Consider the following 20,045-nt stretch of genomic DNA (forward strand, 5'->3'; position numbering starts at 1 on the left):
ATAAATGATTATATTTTATGTGAAAGGTCAGTTAATTTTAAAGAAATCACAAAATGGAAACTGTAAATGTTAAGGCAGACAAATTGTGAGATGGTGCGGAGTTCGAGCAGCAGACACGAGTATGGATTAACAAAGTTTAGTTTAATAGCCTTTTAATATTGATTTCATGATCCAATTTTAGAATTCAATAATCAATAATCATCTAGGCAACAATACAAAAGTTATTTTGTCACTTTTTACTTCAATCTTAATGAGGCAAAGTTAACCGGTTTGTAATCATTCATTCATCTTCAACCGCCTGTCCCTGTCGGGGTACGGGGGGGGGGGCCTGGAGCCTATATAGCTTTTTTCATTTAATCGATTTAAATGGTAATATTTAACATCAAAAAAGTCTTTATGGCACACTGAAACCATTCTGGACAGAATTCTGGGACTTTTTGCGGCAGGATGGATCAAAACATGATGCAGTTTGCGTGTTGTTTTTTTAAGGCAGTGGCTGTGAAGATGGAGATAGGTGTGTTTCTTTGTTAGAAGCTGCAGTTTCTTCCTCTTGAAGTCTGTGGGCTTCTTGTACAGTTCCATGACAATGGGGCCCAAGGCAAAACATTTAGTGCCGGTGAACCTCTTTAGGTTTGTAGTGCTTGAATTCAAAGAAGATAGCTGCTCCTTCTGGTAACTTCTCCACAGGTCTCTGGATCTCCACGTCCACACTGTAGTGAATGTAGGCGTCTTCCTTTCTGGAGGCCACAGGGGTGTCCTGCACTGGGTTTACATCTACACCGTTCAAATCTTTAACACCAATAGTCATGTATGGTAAGGCAATATACCAGTTTCTACCAATCTGGATCTGAATGATGAACACTGACATTTTACCTCAGGCAAAAGCACGTTAAAGACAAAGGCAACAGAATCTATGGGTTGTCTCGCTCCTGGTGTGTCTTTAAGGATTCCAAAAAGAAAAGAGAACTTCATCAAGCTGCGTGTCATCAAAGCAGATGGTGGCAGTTTGATTTTTTCCTTCCCACAGCGAATGCAGATAGCCGGTGGTGATGGCCTTCAAATAAACATAATTTTAAAATGACATGGCATTGATCATCTTCTGATAAATGCTTTAAGACGGGCATCCAATGAACGCCATAACTGCTAATGAATTTAGTGCCATATAGATACCTCAAGATGTTGTCTTAGTTTAGTCTTCCCTGTTATGAAGTCAATCTGTACCATTTCCTGTAGTTTCACAGAGCAAATATTAAAATTATACTAAGCGCAATTAATTCCACATACTTAGATGGCTTTTTACTGACCTCTAGTCTTTTCATGCTCCCTTAGATCCATTGTCCTAAAAGTAAACATTTTAAAATGTAGTTATGTTTAGTAAATGCTTGATATAAATCGGGGAGACAAGATAGCATGCTTGATACTAATAACTAAATCACATACTAACCAACTCAGCCAGGTTGATTGTGCATGGCCTCTTTAAGTCACTGTGCTCCCTGATGACATGATCATCCTGTGTTAGCTCCTGTTGGCCACATTTATAATATAATGAACTTATAGTAATGTCATGGAAATTTACATTACTACCACTATTTAAAATTGTAAAAAACACATTAGTTTCTTAAATAAATAATGTCTCAAACCTTCCATTTTTGTCCTCCGCTTGGCTTGTCACCCCCTCCTGGACATTAAAAACAACTGTGTCCTTTTGAGGAAAGTATTTATTTTTTTAACCATGTCAAACTGTTAGAAATCAATCAGTTATGATGATTAACATACATAGACTTTTATAATATCGGACACTTAATTCACCTCTCTTTCGTTTTAGTCTAAAGACTGATGACATTCAGCATGCTTTCCGCCTCCTTGGAAAAATGGGCAAACCTTCTGCCATGTCTGTAGAACAAACAAATAGTCAAAATATGACACAGACAAAAACAGACACAGACCCCTCCAGGTGCAGGTTTTCCACTAGCACTGCACACCACCATCTCCACAGAGCTGCCATGTCATCCTAAAGGAAGAACATTGCCACAAATACAAAGTGCATGTTTGTATTTTTCTATGTTGTACGGTAACCATGATTCCAAAGAGATATTATTTCTGTTTGATAATGTCTGCTTACAACAGTGAAGTCAAATGCTGCATCCATATACAGGTTAAAGAGAAATATGCCGAGGCTGGCTTGTCTTTTCATCATTGTGGTGCTCATGGTTTTCATTAGCACTGCCAGTTTAATAAGCCTTTAGCGGCCGACACAACAATCTCAGCGCAGGAAAATCCCTTACACATCTCACAGGTTGCAAAAAAACTTTATCAGAAATGTATTTGCCACAGAGTGACAGCAGTATCCTCAAATTCCCGCGCATCAAATATTGCTAGTTAGCTCGTAGTTAGCAACATTATCAACATAGCAAAGCTTACGATGTTTTTAAACGTCTCCATTATCTTCATCATGTTCAGCCGTGACAGCGAGTTCGCTAAAATTCCCGCCCACTTACTGATTCACTTCCGGCAAGCAAGGGGCTTTGTCACGTGAGGGACCTGTGTCAAGTGAGGGGCTTGTACTCCGGGTCTGCAGCTGGATGCGAACGAGGGACCTGTGGGTTTCATTTCATCCGACGCTCCTCCCCCTGCCCAATTTCCTTCTTCTCTCCAAGTGGCTTCCGTGTGACGTGTGCTGTTACGTAGGGCTGAGGGGAAGTGAAGGAGGGCATATTGAACAACTAATGAAACGCAGCCGAAGAAGAGGAGTTTGTTTTAGTCACATGCCATACAGTCTATGGTCACATGACAGGAAGTATATGTTGGACGTTCAACTCAAGGAAGTGTCTATATTTACGATGCAGCGACATACAACTATCAAGTCTTGAAATACAACGACGACCCTTCATTCTGGGAGGATTACGTGTGCTTTCAGTTAAAACGCACAAACGTCGGTGTTGTCTATGAGTCCGATTTACCGCAACCTGTCAGTTTTTGGCTGCGAACACTCGCAGGCTAGTTTTAGCATAGTGGCTGGCTAAGGAGGATCACAGCCACGACTTTTGTGGTGTGTGCGAATAGTGACAGCTTTTGATTGAATCCGTTGTTATTCTCACTTTTCGTTGATGTGGAAACACTACCGGCGTGCAGTTAGTGTAACGCTAACTGTCCACGTAGTCCTTTATTTTGTGATTTGACAAGAGCGCCTACAAAGCTTGTTTCATGAAGATCTCCAACTGTCGTCTTTGGCGGTGAGTCAGCACCACTACGGTTTGTATATTCAGTGACATTAACGATGGCTTTAAGGTAGCTGTACGAAGGTCAGGTTACGATGTTGCGTTGATACTAACTTTAGGTGAGTACGTTAAGGTTATCACTCTGGCAATGTCGGATAAGTGAAGGCTGTCTTCGGTAAGCCATCGGCTGCGATTAGTGTAATTCTGTAATGTCATGACGGCGGAAAGCTTCAGTCTGGTGTCTGCCGCCAAACTGTTGCTAACTAAATTAGCTTTCTAGCTCATACAAGTAGGATTATAGAGTTATCACTGAACATTAAATTTCGTTTAAAAACGTTATACAGACTATAATAGCTTGTCCCCGTTCAACGTAAGGACATTTGGCACGTAACTAGACTGGAGTCCTCTTTGGTATCATGATTCTAGTCGTATTAGGAATAACAATACTAGCAATGGTTATATCACATAAAAGCGGCAGTGAGCAGTGTAAACGCTTTTGTAAACTTGACTTTTTGTTGCCTCCTGTACAGTGTCTATAGAAAGTCGTGATATTTGAAATAGTCACTTTTTGTTTCACAGCCTGAAATGATAATACATAAACAAAATCCAACTTAATTAACGCATTTTGCCTTACAACATTTCAGTGATTTTTTTCTCTCCAAAATTTCTGAAAATATATAAAAAATGGAAAACTAGAATAGCAGGGTTTTAAAAGTGATGATTCCCCAGATGTAATACTTTGTGGACGCACCTTTTGCTTAATTAGAGCCGTCAGTCTGTTTGGATATGTCTCTACCAGCTTTGTGCACCTAGATTGGAGAATATTTCCCCATTCTTCCTGCAGAACAGTTGGAGTTCAGTCAGATTCTGAGGTGAGAAGTGATGGACTCAACTCTTCAAGTCCATCCACAGATGTTCTGTAGGATTCAGGTCAGGGCTCTGACTAGGCCACTCTAGGACATTCACCTTCATGTCCTTTAGCCACTGTGTTGTTTTTATGGAGTTGTGTTTTGGGTCGTTGTCATGCTGGAAGGTGAACCACCTGCCCATTTTCAAGTGTCTAACAGAGGGCTGCAGGTTTACCTCAAGAATTTGGGTGGACTTGGCAGCATCCATTTTCCCTTCAATCCTTACCAACTGCCCAGTCCCTGCTGAAGAGAAAAAAGCCCACAACATATTGCTGCCACCACCATGCTTCACTGTAGGGATGGTGTGTTTAGGTGATGTTCTGTGTTTGTTTCTGCCAAACATAGATCTTAGAGTTCAGCCCAAAAAGTTCAATTTCGGTCTCATCTGACCATATAACCTTTTGCCACATGGCATCAGAATCTTCAATATGTTTTTTGGCATACTGTAAACGAGACTCAGTGTGACATTTTTTCAGAAGAGGCTTCATACTTTCCACCCTGCCATACATATAGAAATTGTTGTCACATGCACAGATCAACCAACCTCTGCCATTAAGACTTGTAATTCCTTCAAGGTCCCCCTGGGCCTTTTGGTAGCTTCTCTGATCAATCTTTTCCTGGCTCAGTCATCCAGTTTGGAGGGGCGGCCTGATCCAGGCCAGGTCCAGGTGGATCCATATGCCTTCCACTTCTGGACAATACTCTGAACGGTACTCAGAGGGAGAGTTAAAGCCTTTGAAATCTTTGATATCCTTCTCCTAACTTGTGCCTATCCACAACTTTATCCTGGAGCTCTTTTGAAAGCATCTTTCCAACCATGGTGAATTCCTTGTGTTACCATGCACTACTAGGAGTCGAATCCGCAAGGAACAGCTGATCTTATTCTGAAGTAAAATCAAAGCCACCACAGTTGATGTCAGGTGGAGGCCAATTAACTTGGTAAATGGACTTGTACTTATATAGCACCTTTCTAGTCTTCTGACTACTCAAGGCGCTTTTACACTACTTGTCACATTCACCCACTCACACTGACATTCACACAGATGGCGTTGGACATCTTCATACCATCTACTCTAACTATTCACACCACATTTACACACCCATGCGCAGCACAGGGAGCAATTCGGGGTTCAGTGTCTTGCCCAAGGAAACTTATACATCTGAACCGGGGGAGCTGTGGATCGAACCGCCGATCTCTCAAATCGAGGCGACCCACTCTGTCACTGACCCACAGCCGCCCCCTTGGTGTGTCATTTGAAAGGGGATTGGTTATACCTGAGAATGTTTATAATGGTTATTCTAAAGGGACTCATCACTTTTCCAACACAGCTACTCTAGTTTTTCTATTTTTGTTAATGTACAATAACTAAAACAAATCACTGGAATGTGATTGATTGTGAATGCAAAATGTGTAAATCATGCTGGAATTTTTTTTATTTTTATGTATTATAATTTCAGGCTGTAAAACAAAGTGACCATTTCAAAAGGGTATCATGACTTTCTATAGGCACTGTATGTCTTCATTATATCATTATATGATGAAATGTATCGACGGACTAACAGTTATTCAAAGTCACACTGAAGTTGTACTTCCCTAATGAAGACAGAGTTTTGAACAGTTTAGCATTTACTACCATTATAAAACTTACTTAACGTTTATTAGACATTGAAGACCTCCCCTGTGAGTTCTACAACCGACAGGATTGTGTTTTTCATTATCAGATTTTCCTCCCATACCTTGGAGTACTTCTCATCATCCCAGAGTCATCAGGATGTTGGAGGGCCTTGTCGCCTGGGTGCTAAACACATACCTGGGAAAGTATGTCAGCAACCTTAACACAGATCAGCTCTCTATTGCCCTTCTGAAAGGTAATTACACATGCATCTATCTTTCTGGTCAATAAGATGAGTGCTGCACTGTTCCAGATGTTTCAAGTTGTTTTCCCTCCTCTCTCCTCCTCCTCCTCCTCCTTCTCCTTCTCCTCCTCTGTATAACAATAAGATAGACTCATTACTCAGTTAAGTAATCAATCAAAATGAACATGATTTCTGCTGTATTGTATTTTGGTTTACTGACAGGTGTTTCTATTATGTTTTTCTACCCAATTTGTAACTATAAGTATATATAAATAACACAAATACCTCTTATCTCCACAAACTAAACATTATAACCTCAATGAAGGTAGTATTATTGTATTAGACTCAATTCATTTTAGCTTGTTGTACCTATTAACAGAAAAGTTTGATATTATAGGAACAGTGTTATAATGCTTTCACAATATGACTTCAGTATGACAACTGCCTAAATATCTCTTGACACAAACATCAGGAAATTAATGCAATGATAATTGTCATTTTAAAATCTAACTTGACAAAATAGAAAACTAAAAAATAAGCCCATAAGAGCATAGACCTCGGACAAGGTGTATTGAGTAATTTATGTTCAGTCTACTTTAGTGCACTACTATAGTGTGTAGACTAATAATCTTGGGTTTGAGCTTCATCACCATGGATTCCCAGACATGCACTTATAGTGAAATTCAGGTGTAAAATCATCCCAGGGTCTTTTTCGGCAAATACGCTAATCAAATGAAATCGAGACAATTTTTTTCGTGTAACAACTATTAACAGAGACATCCTGGAGAGTCGCTAACAGCCACTTGTTAACAGCCGAATGCGACTAACACTGATAAGCTCGGAGCAGCACGGTGAAGGCATTAAAATGTCTTTTTTAATCACTAACTGGGGTATCTCCGCTTCTGGTTGTTACAAGGAAAAAACTGTCTCGATGGCTTATTTGATGAGCATATTTGCCGAAAAAGACCCATCATGCTCAATAAAGAGTGTAGTTCATGTGCTCAAGTGTTTTCCTGCTTGCTTTTTTATTCAAACACGTAGTTGTTTTTGACAATAAATTGTGCATTCATAGCATTAATAGTTAGATAATTGTAAATAATTAGCTCAAGGTCAGTGTTATTAAAGTTTTTACATTGTATACTGTAATCTGATGTCCCCATATACTTGTGTTTAAATAGGGCCTGAGCACCTACGGAGTCGGCGAGGACCCTTTTGAAATTGGAATTATTATTATTATTATTATTATTATTATTATTATTATTATTATTATCATTATTAGGGCCCGAGCATCTACTAAGTTGGCGAGGACCCTATTGTAATTGGAATGAAAGCTGCAAGCAGCGATGAACGGGCCCTCGCACTCGGTGCATGTCGGGGATGTGGCTGGTTGCCGGCACTCATGGCAGTGTGCTTTCGATATTGGTATTAGGGATTTGACTCCGAACTTCGATGTTCGAATTTAATTTGAATATTAAAAAACAGTAATAATAATATTCAAAGCGAATATGAGGCAGGCCTTAATATTTAAACCTATTATGGACATTATTTTTTGTAAGTGTGTTTCCTAGTAAACGTTTTTTTCAATTCAGATGCTGAGGCTTTTTCACGCCCCGGGTGAAGTTGTGAATCGCGAGCTCATTCGCTAAGCTATTATTGTCCATCTGGGCTCCTGTAGGTGACGTTAGTGTTAGTTAGGAACGGTCAGGAATGGGGGTGTTTACATTCATTCATTCATTATTTTTTCTATGTCCATGGTTTAAGTCACCAACTGGGCAACATTCTCTAATAGCAGTTAAGTTGTGAATTTGTTGTAATGTCACATTAATAAACAGGAGATGACTTACTCTACTCAAAGTGATGCTCAGAGCTCCAAGATCACGTGAACAATACCAGACTAATGATGTTTTTCTTCATTGTTTATTGCTTTAAATCTTACCCAGATAAAATAGTGCTATTTTCTGATTGGCTGTTGTGTAACCCACACACACACACACACACACACACACACACACACATCTGCACCACATCAAACAATAATGCTATTCCAGACCAGTTTCAACATGTACATTCAATAACAACTTGTTTCTCCAATACACAGTCAGTCAATCATGTCTATCCAACATTGTCACATAACCCAAATCAATTATATATCAATTTAAATTATTTATTTATTAATTAATTTTTTTATCTACGACAATTTAACTTATTTGTTTGTTTATTTATGAACTACACATGAGCAGTCCGGGCTCTTTAGACTGGCTCATAGTTTTACCCTCCAGCCTCCCGCTCACTCAGGGTAACTAGGCAACCAGTGCTAACTACTCGTTAGTAATTTTAGCATGTTACGTTAGCTAAATAAGTAACGTTCATAAAGCATTCCACATAAAGTCCAAACGGGATTATAAACTAACACATGACACATTCACCCATCAATTACACAATTCTAACTCTCCCTTCTTACCTGCAAAGAGCAAAAATATATATGTTATCATCACAGTTCGCCACATCCGGTAACTTTACACTAGAGTATGTGCTCTGTTCTCTGAATGTATTCATATGAGACTTCCCTTGTCTCCCTGAACAAAGTGTAGTTAGACACTGCATACTGCTAGAGAACTACATTTTTCAAACAATAAACCAACCTTTCAACTATAAGGTGTTCAGATCTTTTCCAAACTACACATGTTTAATAAGAGACCCGTCCTGAACACGTCATCAGGAAGTTACAATTTATATATTTTGATGTTAACCTCAAATCTGTCAGCACATACTGAAGAACTTCATGATGCTAGATCATGTAGCTTTTGGCTTTTCATCAAAGGAAGTGGTTCTGACTTCAACATACATTGTTGAAAACGCCCCAAATTTCTCATGATTCATAACAGTCTAGGCCTGAACACATCTACATCTCAATATTTAGTCATATGCATAGCGCCCCCTACTGGCAACATGAAAAATGACAAATATAAACCGATTTACATGAAACTAACATTGCAGATTCTACACTTGATGTAGGGAAAATTATGCATGTTTTGTGTATGTTGGGCATTGGCATGGCAGCCATTTTGTGACACCAGCCATAAACTGTAGGTCGCTCTAACTTTAGCATAAATTGCCAAAACTGCACCCGATTTCCCAGTGCTGAATAGAATAGAATAGCCTTTATTGTCATTGCATTTGCATACAACGAACTTGGAGTGCTACTCCCCCTTAGTACATTTTTAGAAAATAATATATAATAAAACAATAAGCAAAGTTTAATATAAGCAATAAACACACAATATAGTATAAACAATATAATAATGTGAACGGTATAAACAGATTGGGAACAGTATAAACAGATGGGTGGAGAACAGAACTATACTAAAATAAAATATGTATATTTAGGGTGGAGCATGTTATTATTGCACAAGAGTTTAAAAGTGGCTTTTTTTGGTTTAAAGTGGCTTTGTTTCAGGTTATTTAGATTCTAAATTTGAAATCTGATCAATGTGATCAATATTTGTAACATTGGGGTAGTTTGTTTCGTTGTTTTATTTTTTGTTATTGACTGCAGTGATAGCTCTGGAAAAGAAGCTATCTCGTAGTCTGTTTGTCCGTGATTTTTGTGACCTGTAGCGTCGGCCTGAGGGTAACAGGTCAAACAGGTGGTTGCTCGGGTGAAAGGAGTCCTTGATAATGTTTTCAGCTCTGCTGAAGTAGCGAGAGCTGGCAATGTCCTCCAGGCTGGGCAGAGGGCACATGGTGATTTTCTGGGCTGTGTTGATGACCCTCTGCAGCGCCTTCCTGTCTGCGGCTGAGCACCCTCAGGAAGTGGAGACGCTGCTGGGCTTTCTTAACCACCGCCGTGGTGTTGCAGTCCAGGCGAGGTCATCGGCCATCTGCACACCCAGGAACCTGATGGAGTGGACCCTTTCCACACAGTCCCCGTGGATGTAAAGGGGGGCTGGGTCCGCTCTGCCCTTTCTGAAGTCCAGTACCAATTCTTTTGTTTTTGTGGTGTTCAGTTGGAGGTTGTTTACTGAACACCACGTCGTCAGTCTGTTTACCTCGTCCCTGTAGTCGGACTCGTCTCCCCCTGAGATGAGCCCGACCACTGTGGTGTCGTCGGCAAACTTGATGAAGGTGTTTGAGAGATGGGTTGGGGAGCAGTCGTGTGTGTGTATGGGGTGAATAGAAGGGGACTCAATACGCATCCCTGTGGAGAGCCTGTGCTGAGGGTGATCGCGGTGGAGATGTGAGGGCCAAGTCTGACAGACTGTGGTCCATTTGTCAGGAAGTCTTTAATCCAGTGGCAGATGGGGGTGGAGAGGCCCAGGTGAGAGAGTTTCTGCACCAGGATCTCTGGTATGACGTGGTTGAATGCTGAGCTGAAGTCCAGGAAGAGCATCCTCACGTAGCTCCCCCTGTGCTCCAGGTGGAGTGCTGTGGTGATGGCGTCCTCGGTGGATCTGTTTGCCCTGTAGACAAAATGATGGGGATCCAGAGTGGGAGGCAGACAGGCCCTGATGTGCTGAGATGTGGGTCTGTTGTCATTGGGGCTGTCCACTGCTGTCTTCTTGGGGACGGGGATGATTGTGGAGGCTTTGAGGCAGGGTGGTATGGTGGCCTGTGCCAGGGACTGGTTAAAAATCCTTGTAAAGACTCCAGTCAGTTGGTCAGCGAACGCTCTTAGCACCTTGCCAGGTACTCCGTCAGGGCCGGACTTGAAGGCGGTGTTGCGTTTTTTTAGGAGGGACTGGACTTCACTGTTCATCCAGGGCTTCTGGTTCGGAAAGACCCTGACCCTTTTATCGACGGTGACGTTGTCGACACAGTTTTTGATGTAGGAGAGCACAGTGTCAGTGTGCTCCTTGAGGTTATGGCTATAGAATAAATCCCATACTGTCCTTGAGAAACAGTCCTGCAGCTGAGAGAGGGCTCCCTCAGGCCACGTTTTTATTGTCTTAGTTAGTGGCTTTGTATTCCTCAGCAGGGTGGTGTAGGTGGGGGTGAGGGACATGCTGAGATGGTCAGATCCAGCAAGGTGGGGGAGGGGTGTCGCTCTGCCGGCATGTTTGATGTTAGAGTAAACATGGTCCAAAGTATTTTCCCCCTGGTGGCAAAATTCACGTATTGTACGTATTTTGGGAGCACAGTCCTTAAACACGCTTGATTGAAGTCACCGGCAACGGTAAAGACCCCATCCGGGTGGGCGAGCTGCTGTTTGTTTATGGTAGGAAGCAGGAGGCTGAGGGCCGTGCTAACGTGAGCATCCGGTGGGATGTAAACAGCTATCACAATGGCTACAGTGAACTCCCTCGGTAGATAAAAAGGTCTGCACGAGACTGCCAGAACCTCTAGATCAGGAGAACAGTGTGTGTCAATGATTCTGCTGTCACAGCACCACTCGTTATGTACGTAAACGCAAAGCCCCCCTCCTCTGCTCTTGACCGAGTCTCCGTTTCTGTCCTGCCGGTGTAGTGCGCGGTCCGCTACGTCTCCGTGATGACAATAACGCTGCAGTTTCGCACAAAACTGGTTGTTGCCATCTGTAGCTCCAGTTCTTCCATTTTATGGGTGATGGATCTGGCGTTGGAGATGAAGAGGCTTGGTAATGCTGGCCTGTGCGGTTGTTTACGTAGCCTAGCATCTGGGCCCGACCGGCATCCTCGCTTCTGCTTCCTCTCTCTCCGCCGCCTCCTGCGCTTCCTGGGCGGGATGACCATCCACGGAGATCCCGGTGGTCTCACGATGTCCTCCGGGAAGTTGTGTTTTTGCTGATAGTCGCCAGTTACAGACACAGTGTGCCTTAGGCCCAGGTCGATTAGTTTCTGGCGACTATATGTGATTGCTGCAGTGCAAAAGTCCAACAGAACTTTCAAAAAAAGTAATAAAACAAAACACCAAAGAGTCGAGGCCTGAGGACAACTAATGGCCAATATCGACTAACATTCACAGCGTTACCTACAGGCAACAGGAATCAGACTTGACAAAATTTACTTGATTTACATGAAATTCTCAATATCTAAAGAACACTGCTGCGAGTGCCGGCATCCATACACCTCCCCGACATGCACCAGATGCGAGGGTCCGCTTGCAGCTTTAATTAACTCTATATTTGAAACCAGATAGCCTATCACTTATTAAATGATAAGACCCAATAAACCTCCCTGGCGAAAGTCTACCCTCAACTGACTTGGTCACAGTGTAATGAGCAGTTCTAACCAATTTTAGCCGGCTTAATTGAAATCGACACCTGTAAGAAAAGTGATGGAGGCCAAGCTTGGCAAAGACAGTGTTTTTGTGTTTCCTGGCGTTGCTCAGGTGCAGTGGAGCTGGAGAACCTCCCCCTGAGGAAAGATGCACTCCGAGAGTTTGACCTACCATTTGAAGTAAAAGCAGGTGAGACACACATTGATGACCTCACAAAGTTTAAACACAACTAACAGCTGATGGTGTTTAGAGATGATCTAAAACGTTTCTAATGTGAAATAACATTATAACTAGTTATAATAGTGGCCTTGATGTCAATAGTCAATATGGCTCATACATGGACTACACACAAAGGTCACTTTGCCCCACTTTTTCAGTCAGCCACCAACTCCTCTGGTATTATTTGATTATGCTGATCTAGTTTAACTCCACCACCATCAACCTAGCAGCTTTTTTTAAGTGCATTTACTGTTTTACATTGTGCCTGAAAATAGAGACAGCCCAAATATTTGGTGAATAAAACATGTTGGAGAAGAGTTGTGCAACCTGTTTAATTTTGATTAACTAATCTGAACAAAATGTCTACTTTTTAAATTATATTGTCGGGTGGAAATGTCTTTAAGTGGAGCTATTATGCATTTCCTTTGTACTGTCATATCATGTTATACTGTAATGTCTGATGTTCATGCTAAACATGACCAAAGTTTCAAATAATGAGGTAAACGTTTGTATGGGTAACCAATCTAACCCCAGATCTGCTCAGGATTCACAGACAGGTTTTTCTACTTTCTCGGCAGTCTGATATCAAGCCTTCACAGATTTTATAAGGTCATCTGCTCCAGGCACAGCCACAAAGTACAGCTACGCACAGCTCCTGTAAAATGTGTTGCTGTTTACTACATGTAGCTACATACTAACAGAAGACAAAGCTGTAATATTGGTTGCTTGTGTTGTTCATTGCTTCCTAATTTAGTATCACGCTCCTGCTGCAACGTGTCCGGTTGTGTTGTGTTTGGTTTAAGAAGTGTTATTTGTGATTTCTGATGGTAGAAAATCCCATTATACAATCAGTTGCAGTCAGTCAACTGTAGTAGTACAGAGACTGAATAGTGGAGCGTAGACCAGGAAATGCTGACCAGTCCGTCGGGATGGGGTCTTAGAGAAACAGGTGCTGCAACACAGCATCTCAGTAAATAAAGTGTTAACAATAAAGTGTTTTTTGAACATTAAAGCATGTAGATATAATACATGTATGAAACTGCAAAAGAATATGATAGGTCTCCCTAATAAGTCAGAGTTTGATCTGCAGAAGAGAAACCTCAGTACCATGGAAAAATAAGGACCCCTGGATGCCAGTGGAGGGAAACTTCATTTGTCAACCAGCATTGATCTGTAATAGGGGTGGCCACAACGCTACGCACGCTCCCGCTACGCACGCTCCCTCTACGCACGCTCCCGCTACGCACGCTCCCGCTACGCACGCTCCCGCTACGCACGCTCCCGCTACGCTCCTTCGTGGGTTTCTGAATCCTCTTGGCAACAGCACGCTAAGCTCTGCTCTGTTGTTGTTCTCTGTCTGGTCAAATCCGTGGTTAAATCACCACATCAATATCTCTTTCTACTCTAAAAAAAGAAAAGTTGTCACAGAAAACCGTCAATTCACTAGAGAATGGACTGAGAAGTGTCACTGTGAAGCTTGTATTTACTCTGCAGCCATATCGGTGTGTAAAGAGGAGACATTTTCCGAAAAATCATGCTACTCTGCATTTATGTTACGTTTATTTTTGTCAGTCCAGTTTTTGATGAATAAACTAATGTTTCATATGTACTTGTCAGCCTGGTAAAGTAACTAGTAACTGAAAGATAAGGATAAATGTAGTGGAGTAAAAAGTAGAATATTTCCAATGATTGATAGTGGAGCAGAAGTATAAAGTAGCATGTAAATAAAATACTCAAGTAAAGTAAAAGAGCCTCAAACTTGTACTTTAGTCCAATAATTGAGTGTAAACCTCTGATTCACAGGTATTTTCATTTAACAATGATTGTTTTTTGACAAGCTTGTTACACTAGAGGTCATGACTAATATTTACATTGATAAAATAAAGACAATATACAGTATGTACTCCTATGTAACTGTATTGTTTTAAGATATCCATTAATGTGATGCATGACAATTTACATTGATAAAATAAAGACAATATACAGTATGCACTCCTATGTGCTGCATTGTTTTACAATATCCATTAATGTGAAGGTTATATTTTTCCGGCCCGTCATTTTGGATAATTTTCGTCAACCGGCCTCAATTCCAAATTAATTGAATAACCCTGATGTAGCCTTTATTCAGTCAATTCAGTGATTGCTGTTTGTACGTATTTAAGTGAAAGAAAACCTTTTTTCTTAATTTTTCCTAAGATTTGATAATTCAAAAGTGATTATATTCTTACCCAGAAGGCAAACAATTGTTTCCCTTTTTGCCAACTAAATATATAAACGCGTAAAATGCAGCAATGTCTCTCCTACTGTTTCAAAATCTCACTTCACTTTCATTTAAGATTGTTACAGTAATCCCTAAGCAAGCTGCCTCATTTCAGTTTTTGCATGACATGTCCTTAAGAATATCTGATTAATTTTTTTTTAATTATTAGGCTACAGATCTGATACATGGTATTTTTAGAATCTAAAAGAAATAGAAAAAAACAACCACACCGAACCGAAAAACCGTGACCCGAAAACCATGATATGAACCGAACAGTGGATTTTGTGAACTGTTCCACCCCTAATCTGTAACATTTCAAGATCCTAATGTTGTGGCGCTCGATGTAATGGATAATATCTGCATTTGGACTCTGTTCTTGATTCTGCCAATGCCACCCTCACTTCCCCCTGGCTGGGACTTGAGCTCTGATGATAACCACATCACTGCAACACTGCACTCACATAATGCCTATAGCTGGGTTGTCAGTCATCACCTATACCACAAGCGTCCTTGAAATCCTTGAAAGTTTGTAAATTTGAGGGAGAAAAATCAAGGCCTTAATATTTTTTGAAAAGGAACCAGTGTCATTAAAAGTGCTGATGTTTGGAGATGGACAAGCAGTTTCAGCAGGGGACCCCAGACTTCCCTTTCCTAGGCCACATTAAACAGCTCTGACTGATGGATCCCAAGGTGTTCCCAGGCCAGTGTGGAGATATGAGGTGTATTTCCGTTGGGGTATAATGTGGCCGCTCGGAAAGTTTTAGGCCAGGCCCTCTCAATGCCGTTCACTCGCTGTGTTTCCATTACAAAAAAGGCACACAAAACACTCCACCTTTTAAAGAGTGTGTTTGTGTGTGTGTTCTACAACACCACTGGATAAGTGTCTACTCTACTTTTCCGTGTTGTTGTGGCATCTGTACTACCACATGTCACATCCCGCTGAGAGTTATGTCCAGTTATGTCTTCTCTCAGGGTAGAAAAACTGCCCTGCTCTGTGACATGGCCATCAAATGGCCACTCAAACGGTCACTCAAGTGACTCACATGCGAATTAGGGGCATTACGGCGAGATAGATCCGTCTCATTGCGGGTAATCGACACTAATGGAAATGCACCTATAATCTCTTCACCTAGTCCTGGGTCTTCCCTGAGGCCTCCTCCCAGCTCAGGGATTCAAGTTCTCCATCGCTACAACGAATTTCCATCTATTGGAGTCAGTATTTAAAATTTCATGCAGGGCGGTTTTTTAGATTAAAAGTACATCTATTTCTATGAAACAAATTCTTGCATTTTTTACCTTCCGCGTAGCAAGAATAACACTGTATGGTATGTAAAACGTACCGCCCTAAGGAACAGTAAATTTATTAATACTAATGCAGAAAACAACCTTATTAAAAAAGCTTTGTCTACAATGGCTCAGCGAAGTGTATAGTAGAACAATATATTATAAAAATAGAAAGGTCTACAAGAAGGAGTCAGCAGAGAAGTCTCACAGCCATCAAGTTTACTAGTTAATTTATTGAATCAAGGTCAAGTGTCTCTTGACAGAACTTCCCCTCTTATACTGAGGTTCGTGTGCTGACAACGTTTACACGCCCCATCGGGTCTTTCCAATACACACTTATACATTTACCATCAGTAGGGTCTACTTTGTGTTCAGACATCATCATGCCCAATTATAGTTCTATTATTCTCTAAACAGAATGTGTGCTTATCAGGCCTATGTCCCAAGTAAACTGTGACCTTATCCTGTTATTCACTGTGACTGCTCAATAATGCACGTGACTGTGCTACAATGAAGAGGCTATCTGTTTGGTTTACATCATTGACGCAATCTTTTGTACTAATTTGGTAATCGTTTGACAACAGTAGGTCATCATGCCACATAACTTGTGCAGTTTAGAGACCATTGGAGGAACGAGTGTTGAAAAGTGTGGATCGGCAAGCAGTAGCGTGGCCCTATTGTATTCGCAAAGATTTTTTTTCTCTCTGTTAAACTCATAATGCAGCCTACACCATACATGCCATAGAGGTGAAACTTGGGTTAAGGCCCCTGCATGTACAGCAGATACAGAAAAATGACATGTTCACAAGCAGGTGGTGCTATAATCAAGTTGAACGCGTTTTTGCCTCCAACTTCCACATCGAACATCGCAAATCTAAAATTCTTACATCCACATGTTCTCTGAACTAAGTGAATCTCGGGATATAGGCCACACCCATTTCCGCCTAGACTTTTTTTCCCCTAGAAGCAACGGGCTCATGCTCAAATTGTCGTCCAGGGTCTCCTCCAACGTCAACATCAGGAGGCGTCGGTGTTTTATCCAATGTGGCAGAGGAGGCTGTTAGTGAGCTTTTCAACCACTTACAAATATCCGTGATGAGCTAGAAAATGAAATAGTAAGACGGTGAAAACTCATCCAGCTTCACTTTAAAAAAATGCGCGGTAACTGTTACAGCGGCTACAGTGATGTGGGCTACGTAATGTTTTAATGATAAAGAATGGAACATTATTATTTATCAGCTCAAAATTAGCTACTATGATAAAATATATTATAAATAAATAAAAGTAATTTTTTAAGAGATCAGTGCCTAAAGTGGGGGGGCACACACATTTCTGGTCCAAAACATGTACGTACCAATACCCATATTCAGGCTGTGTTACGGAAATACATTTGCTGTCTTTCAACAGGCTTCATTGGAAAGATTACTCTACAGATCCCTTTCTACCGGCCTCACAGTGACCCATGGGTCATCTCCATGTCCCAGCTCAACCTGATCATCGGCCCTGCCCATTTGCAGGAATATGATGGAGAGAAGGAGAGAGTAGAGGAGAAAGAACGCAAAACACGCCTCCTCAAGGGTCTCGAAGACAAATTCAAAGTAGGTAGATCAACACTATAAATTATAAAATGAGCCTTTCGTGTTTCCCACTAATGATAAGGCTATACACACACACACACACACACACGTGTACATCTGTGGTGTCTCCAGTGTATATATGAGGGACTGTGTTTGGCTCCTTCAGAGTGAGTGTGAGCAGAGAGGAGAATCTTACTGGTATTCTGTCACTGCCTCAGTGGTCACCAGGATTGTGGAAAACATTGAGGTAAGCCGTCCAACATTAGAGCTGGGACTGTTTAAAAAACAATGCATGTATTCTATGCATCAGTTTATATGATATCCATCTTGCAATTTATATACTAAGTCAACTGCATCCCCTTTTTTAATCAATAAAAGACTAGAGACCTCTAACACAATACTGTTCAATAACACCACAAATTGCACCCTCCAAAATGACCATAAATTCAATCAACCCCTTAGCCTGGAAATCCAGACCCAAATCTATCCAGACATAGGGTCTGACAATTAGCAATAGAGCAATAGATGGTCGTCATCGGTTACGCCCGCCCATAACAGATAGTATGATTTGATTGGTGAGATGATATTTTCTGACATGGTTAATGAGTTCCAACGATGTATACCCAGAGACAGCGGCAGAGCAAATTTAAATTTGCTGGTGGTGTGTCTGCATTTCCAGGGCATCAACCCCTCTCTAAAACACAACAAAGACTGAACATTATAACCTTCATCAAAGAAGGATTTATCGCTGTTGTATTAAGCCCAGCTCAGACCAAAGATTAACGACGAGAGTAAAGTTAAAACTTGCAACTACTTTCAACTTGCAGCTCTTCTGAAGCCTGCCATTTCACACCACTGAGACGAGGCAAAACGGTGTATCATCTCCAAAGCAACAACTCTCTGTACTTCCGTTCTAACCTCTGACTTTTCTGGCTTTTTTTGGTAGCTGGGTATAATTTGTAGCATTATAAAATATAAATGAGGGCAGAAATAGTGAGGTACTTGCTTCAGCTGCATTTCTAGTTGTGATAAAATGACGAAAATGTTTTATTTCCCTGATTCACTGCTTTGTTCTATATTACGGCGCTCTCTCTCTCTCACTCACGCTCGTTAAGCCTCCGTCCAAAACGGCCTTTACAACCAGCTGACAGTTTAAGTCATTTGACTTTGGACTTTAGAAGTGACGTGAGTTATGTTCTCAAACCAGCTACTGGCTATTTGACAAGCTGAATCGCAGGAGACAACATCAGCCGGTTTGAGTGCAGACAAGCGGGTCAGTTCACAACGCTGCAACTTTCACCTGCAACGTTTTAAAACGGTTTCGTTGTGTTGCGAATCTTTGGTCTGAACTGGGCTTTAGACTTATCATAACTTGACTTGTAAAGAAATCCAAAAGGGATACATGTATTTTACTAAGTAAAGGAATATAAAAAGTAAGTATATATAAGTAAAGTAGAAAACAAATTAGTAGAAGAGCATGTTGTGTGTACATCTGTGGTGTCTCTAGTGTAGAGTTTACATGATAATGATGGGTGTATGCTGTAAGGGGCATGACAAATTATAAAGTTGAACAATAGGTAAACCAGTAATAGTATGGGTGCCACAGACTGGTAGGTTTGCAATTTTTCAAGTCACTGTCACAATATTGTGACAGCACTACCGTGAAAAAGTTATGTCATTCTTCCTCTATCTGCTGCTCCCCAATTATTTCAGTGAACCAAAATTGTTTCACTGTAATTATGTTCATATTGGCACCTGCCTTTTGTTTTAAGACAAACTTGAAAAATTGTGAACCTAGCCTTGAAGCTCTGTGTACCTAATCATCTGGTAAGTCTATATGATGCACTACAATTTTACATAACATACGCAAGATATTGACAGACAAAAGAATACCTGAAGTGAATTCTTCCACATGTCAGGACAGTTGATTTCCATACTGCTTTCCTGACACTGCAGTCAGCCAAAGTAATGTGGAAGTTGGAGTTCCAGACTGACTTTGATTTTCTGGTTTATGTCTAGCTTAAGGTCCAAGATGTGCATCTCAGATTTGAGGATGACTCCTCCAACCCAGAGAAACCCTTGTCCTTTGGGGTTTGCATCAACAACGTTTCTGCTCAGAACCCCTTTAAAGACACAGTAAGTATTCACTCAGTGAGTTTATACCAATAACGTGAAATCATACTTAATTTCTTGTCATTAACTCTTTAGTGGATAAGAAGAATTTAAAGATTAGCAATGTTCATGAGAGCAGCTCCAATTATTTTTTTAACCAAAATACAGTAGGTCACAATTAAGTAAGTGCATTGCATTCAGCAAGTGATAACTTGCTCTGTATGTCCTGATTAACTTTAGATTGTAATTGATTCAGGGCTGTCATAGGTCTTTTTGATTATTTTCTTTATACTTGCAGGTCAGGAAGCTCCTTCGACAAAAACAGCTAGAGATAGAAGATTTCAGTGTCTACTGGGATACGGAGTGTGAAATGCTGGGAAATCTGCCCGCACATCAAATCCAGGTCAGACACTCA

General features: G+C 41.0%; 1 protein-coding gene and 1 long non-coding RNA gene across 6 annotated transcripts in view; one reads left to right on the forward strand and one right to left on the reverse strand.

Annotated features, from left to right (window-relative positions):
- Positions 1-1,194: 1,194 nt before the first annotated feature.
- LOC310951227 lies at positions 1,195-1,874 on the reverse strand. Its single transcript, XR_014593322.1, has 5 exons — positions 1,810-1,874; positions 1,641-1,702; positions 1,445-1,522; positions 1,305-1,339; positions 1,195-1,227 (listed from the first exon to the last, which is right to left on the reverse strand). It is a non-coding gene; the product is annotated as an uncharacterized lncRNA (long non-coding RNA).
- A 948-nt stretch (positions 1,875-2,822) lies between these two features.
- Positions 2,823-20,045, forward strand: part of vps13d (vacuolar protein sorting 13 homolog D) — a 223,510-nt gene continuing 206,287 nt past the window's right edge. For all 5 annotated transcript variants that reach the window (XM_083919727.1, XM_083919728.1, XM_083919729.1 and 2 more), the window contains exons 1-7: positions 2,823-3,233; positions 5,849-5,995; positions 12,290-12,367; positions 17,349-17,539; positions 17,685-17,765; positions 19,538-19,654; positions 19,929-20,033. In XM_083919727.1, coding sequence (XP_083775853.1) covers positions 5,899-5,995; positions 12,290-12,367; positions 17,349-17,539; positions 17,685-17,765; positions 19,538-19,654; positions 19,929-20,033 — 669 coding nt within the window. In that variant the 5' untranslated portion in view covers positions 2,823-3,233; positions 5,849-5,898. The remainder of the gene's footprint in view (positions 3,234-5,848; positions 5,996-12,289; positions 12,368-17,348; positions 17,540-17,684; positions 17,766-19,537; positions 19,655-19,928; positions 20,034-20,045) is intronic.

The sequence above is a fragment of the Echiichthys vipera genome (genome assembly GCF_963691815.1).
Source record: "Echiichthys vipera genome assembly, chromosome: 9".
Lineage (NCBI taxonomy): Eukaryota > Metazoa > Chordata > Actinopteri > Perciformes > Trachinidae > Echiichthys > Echiichthys vipera.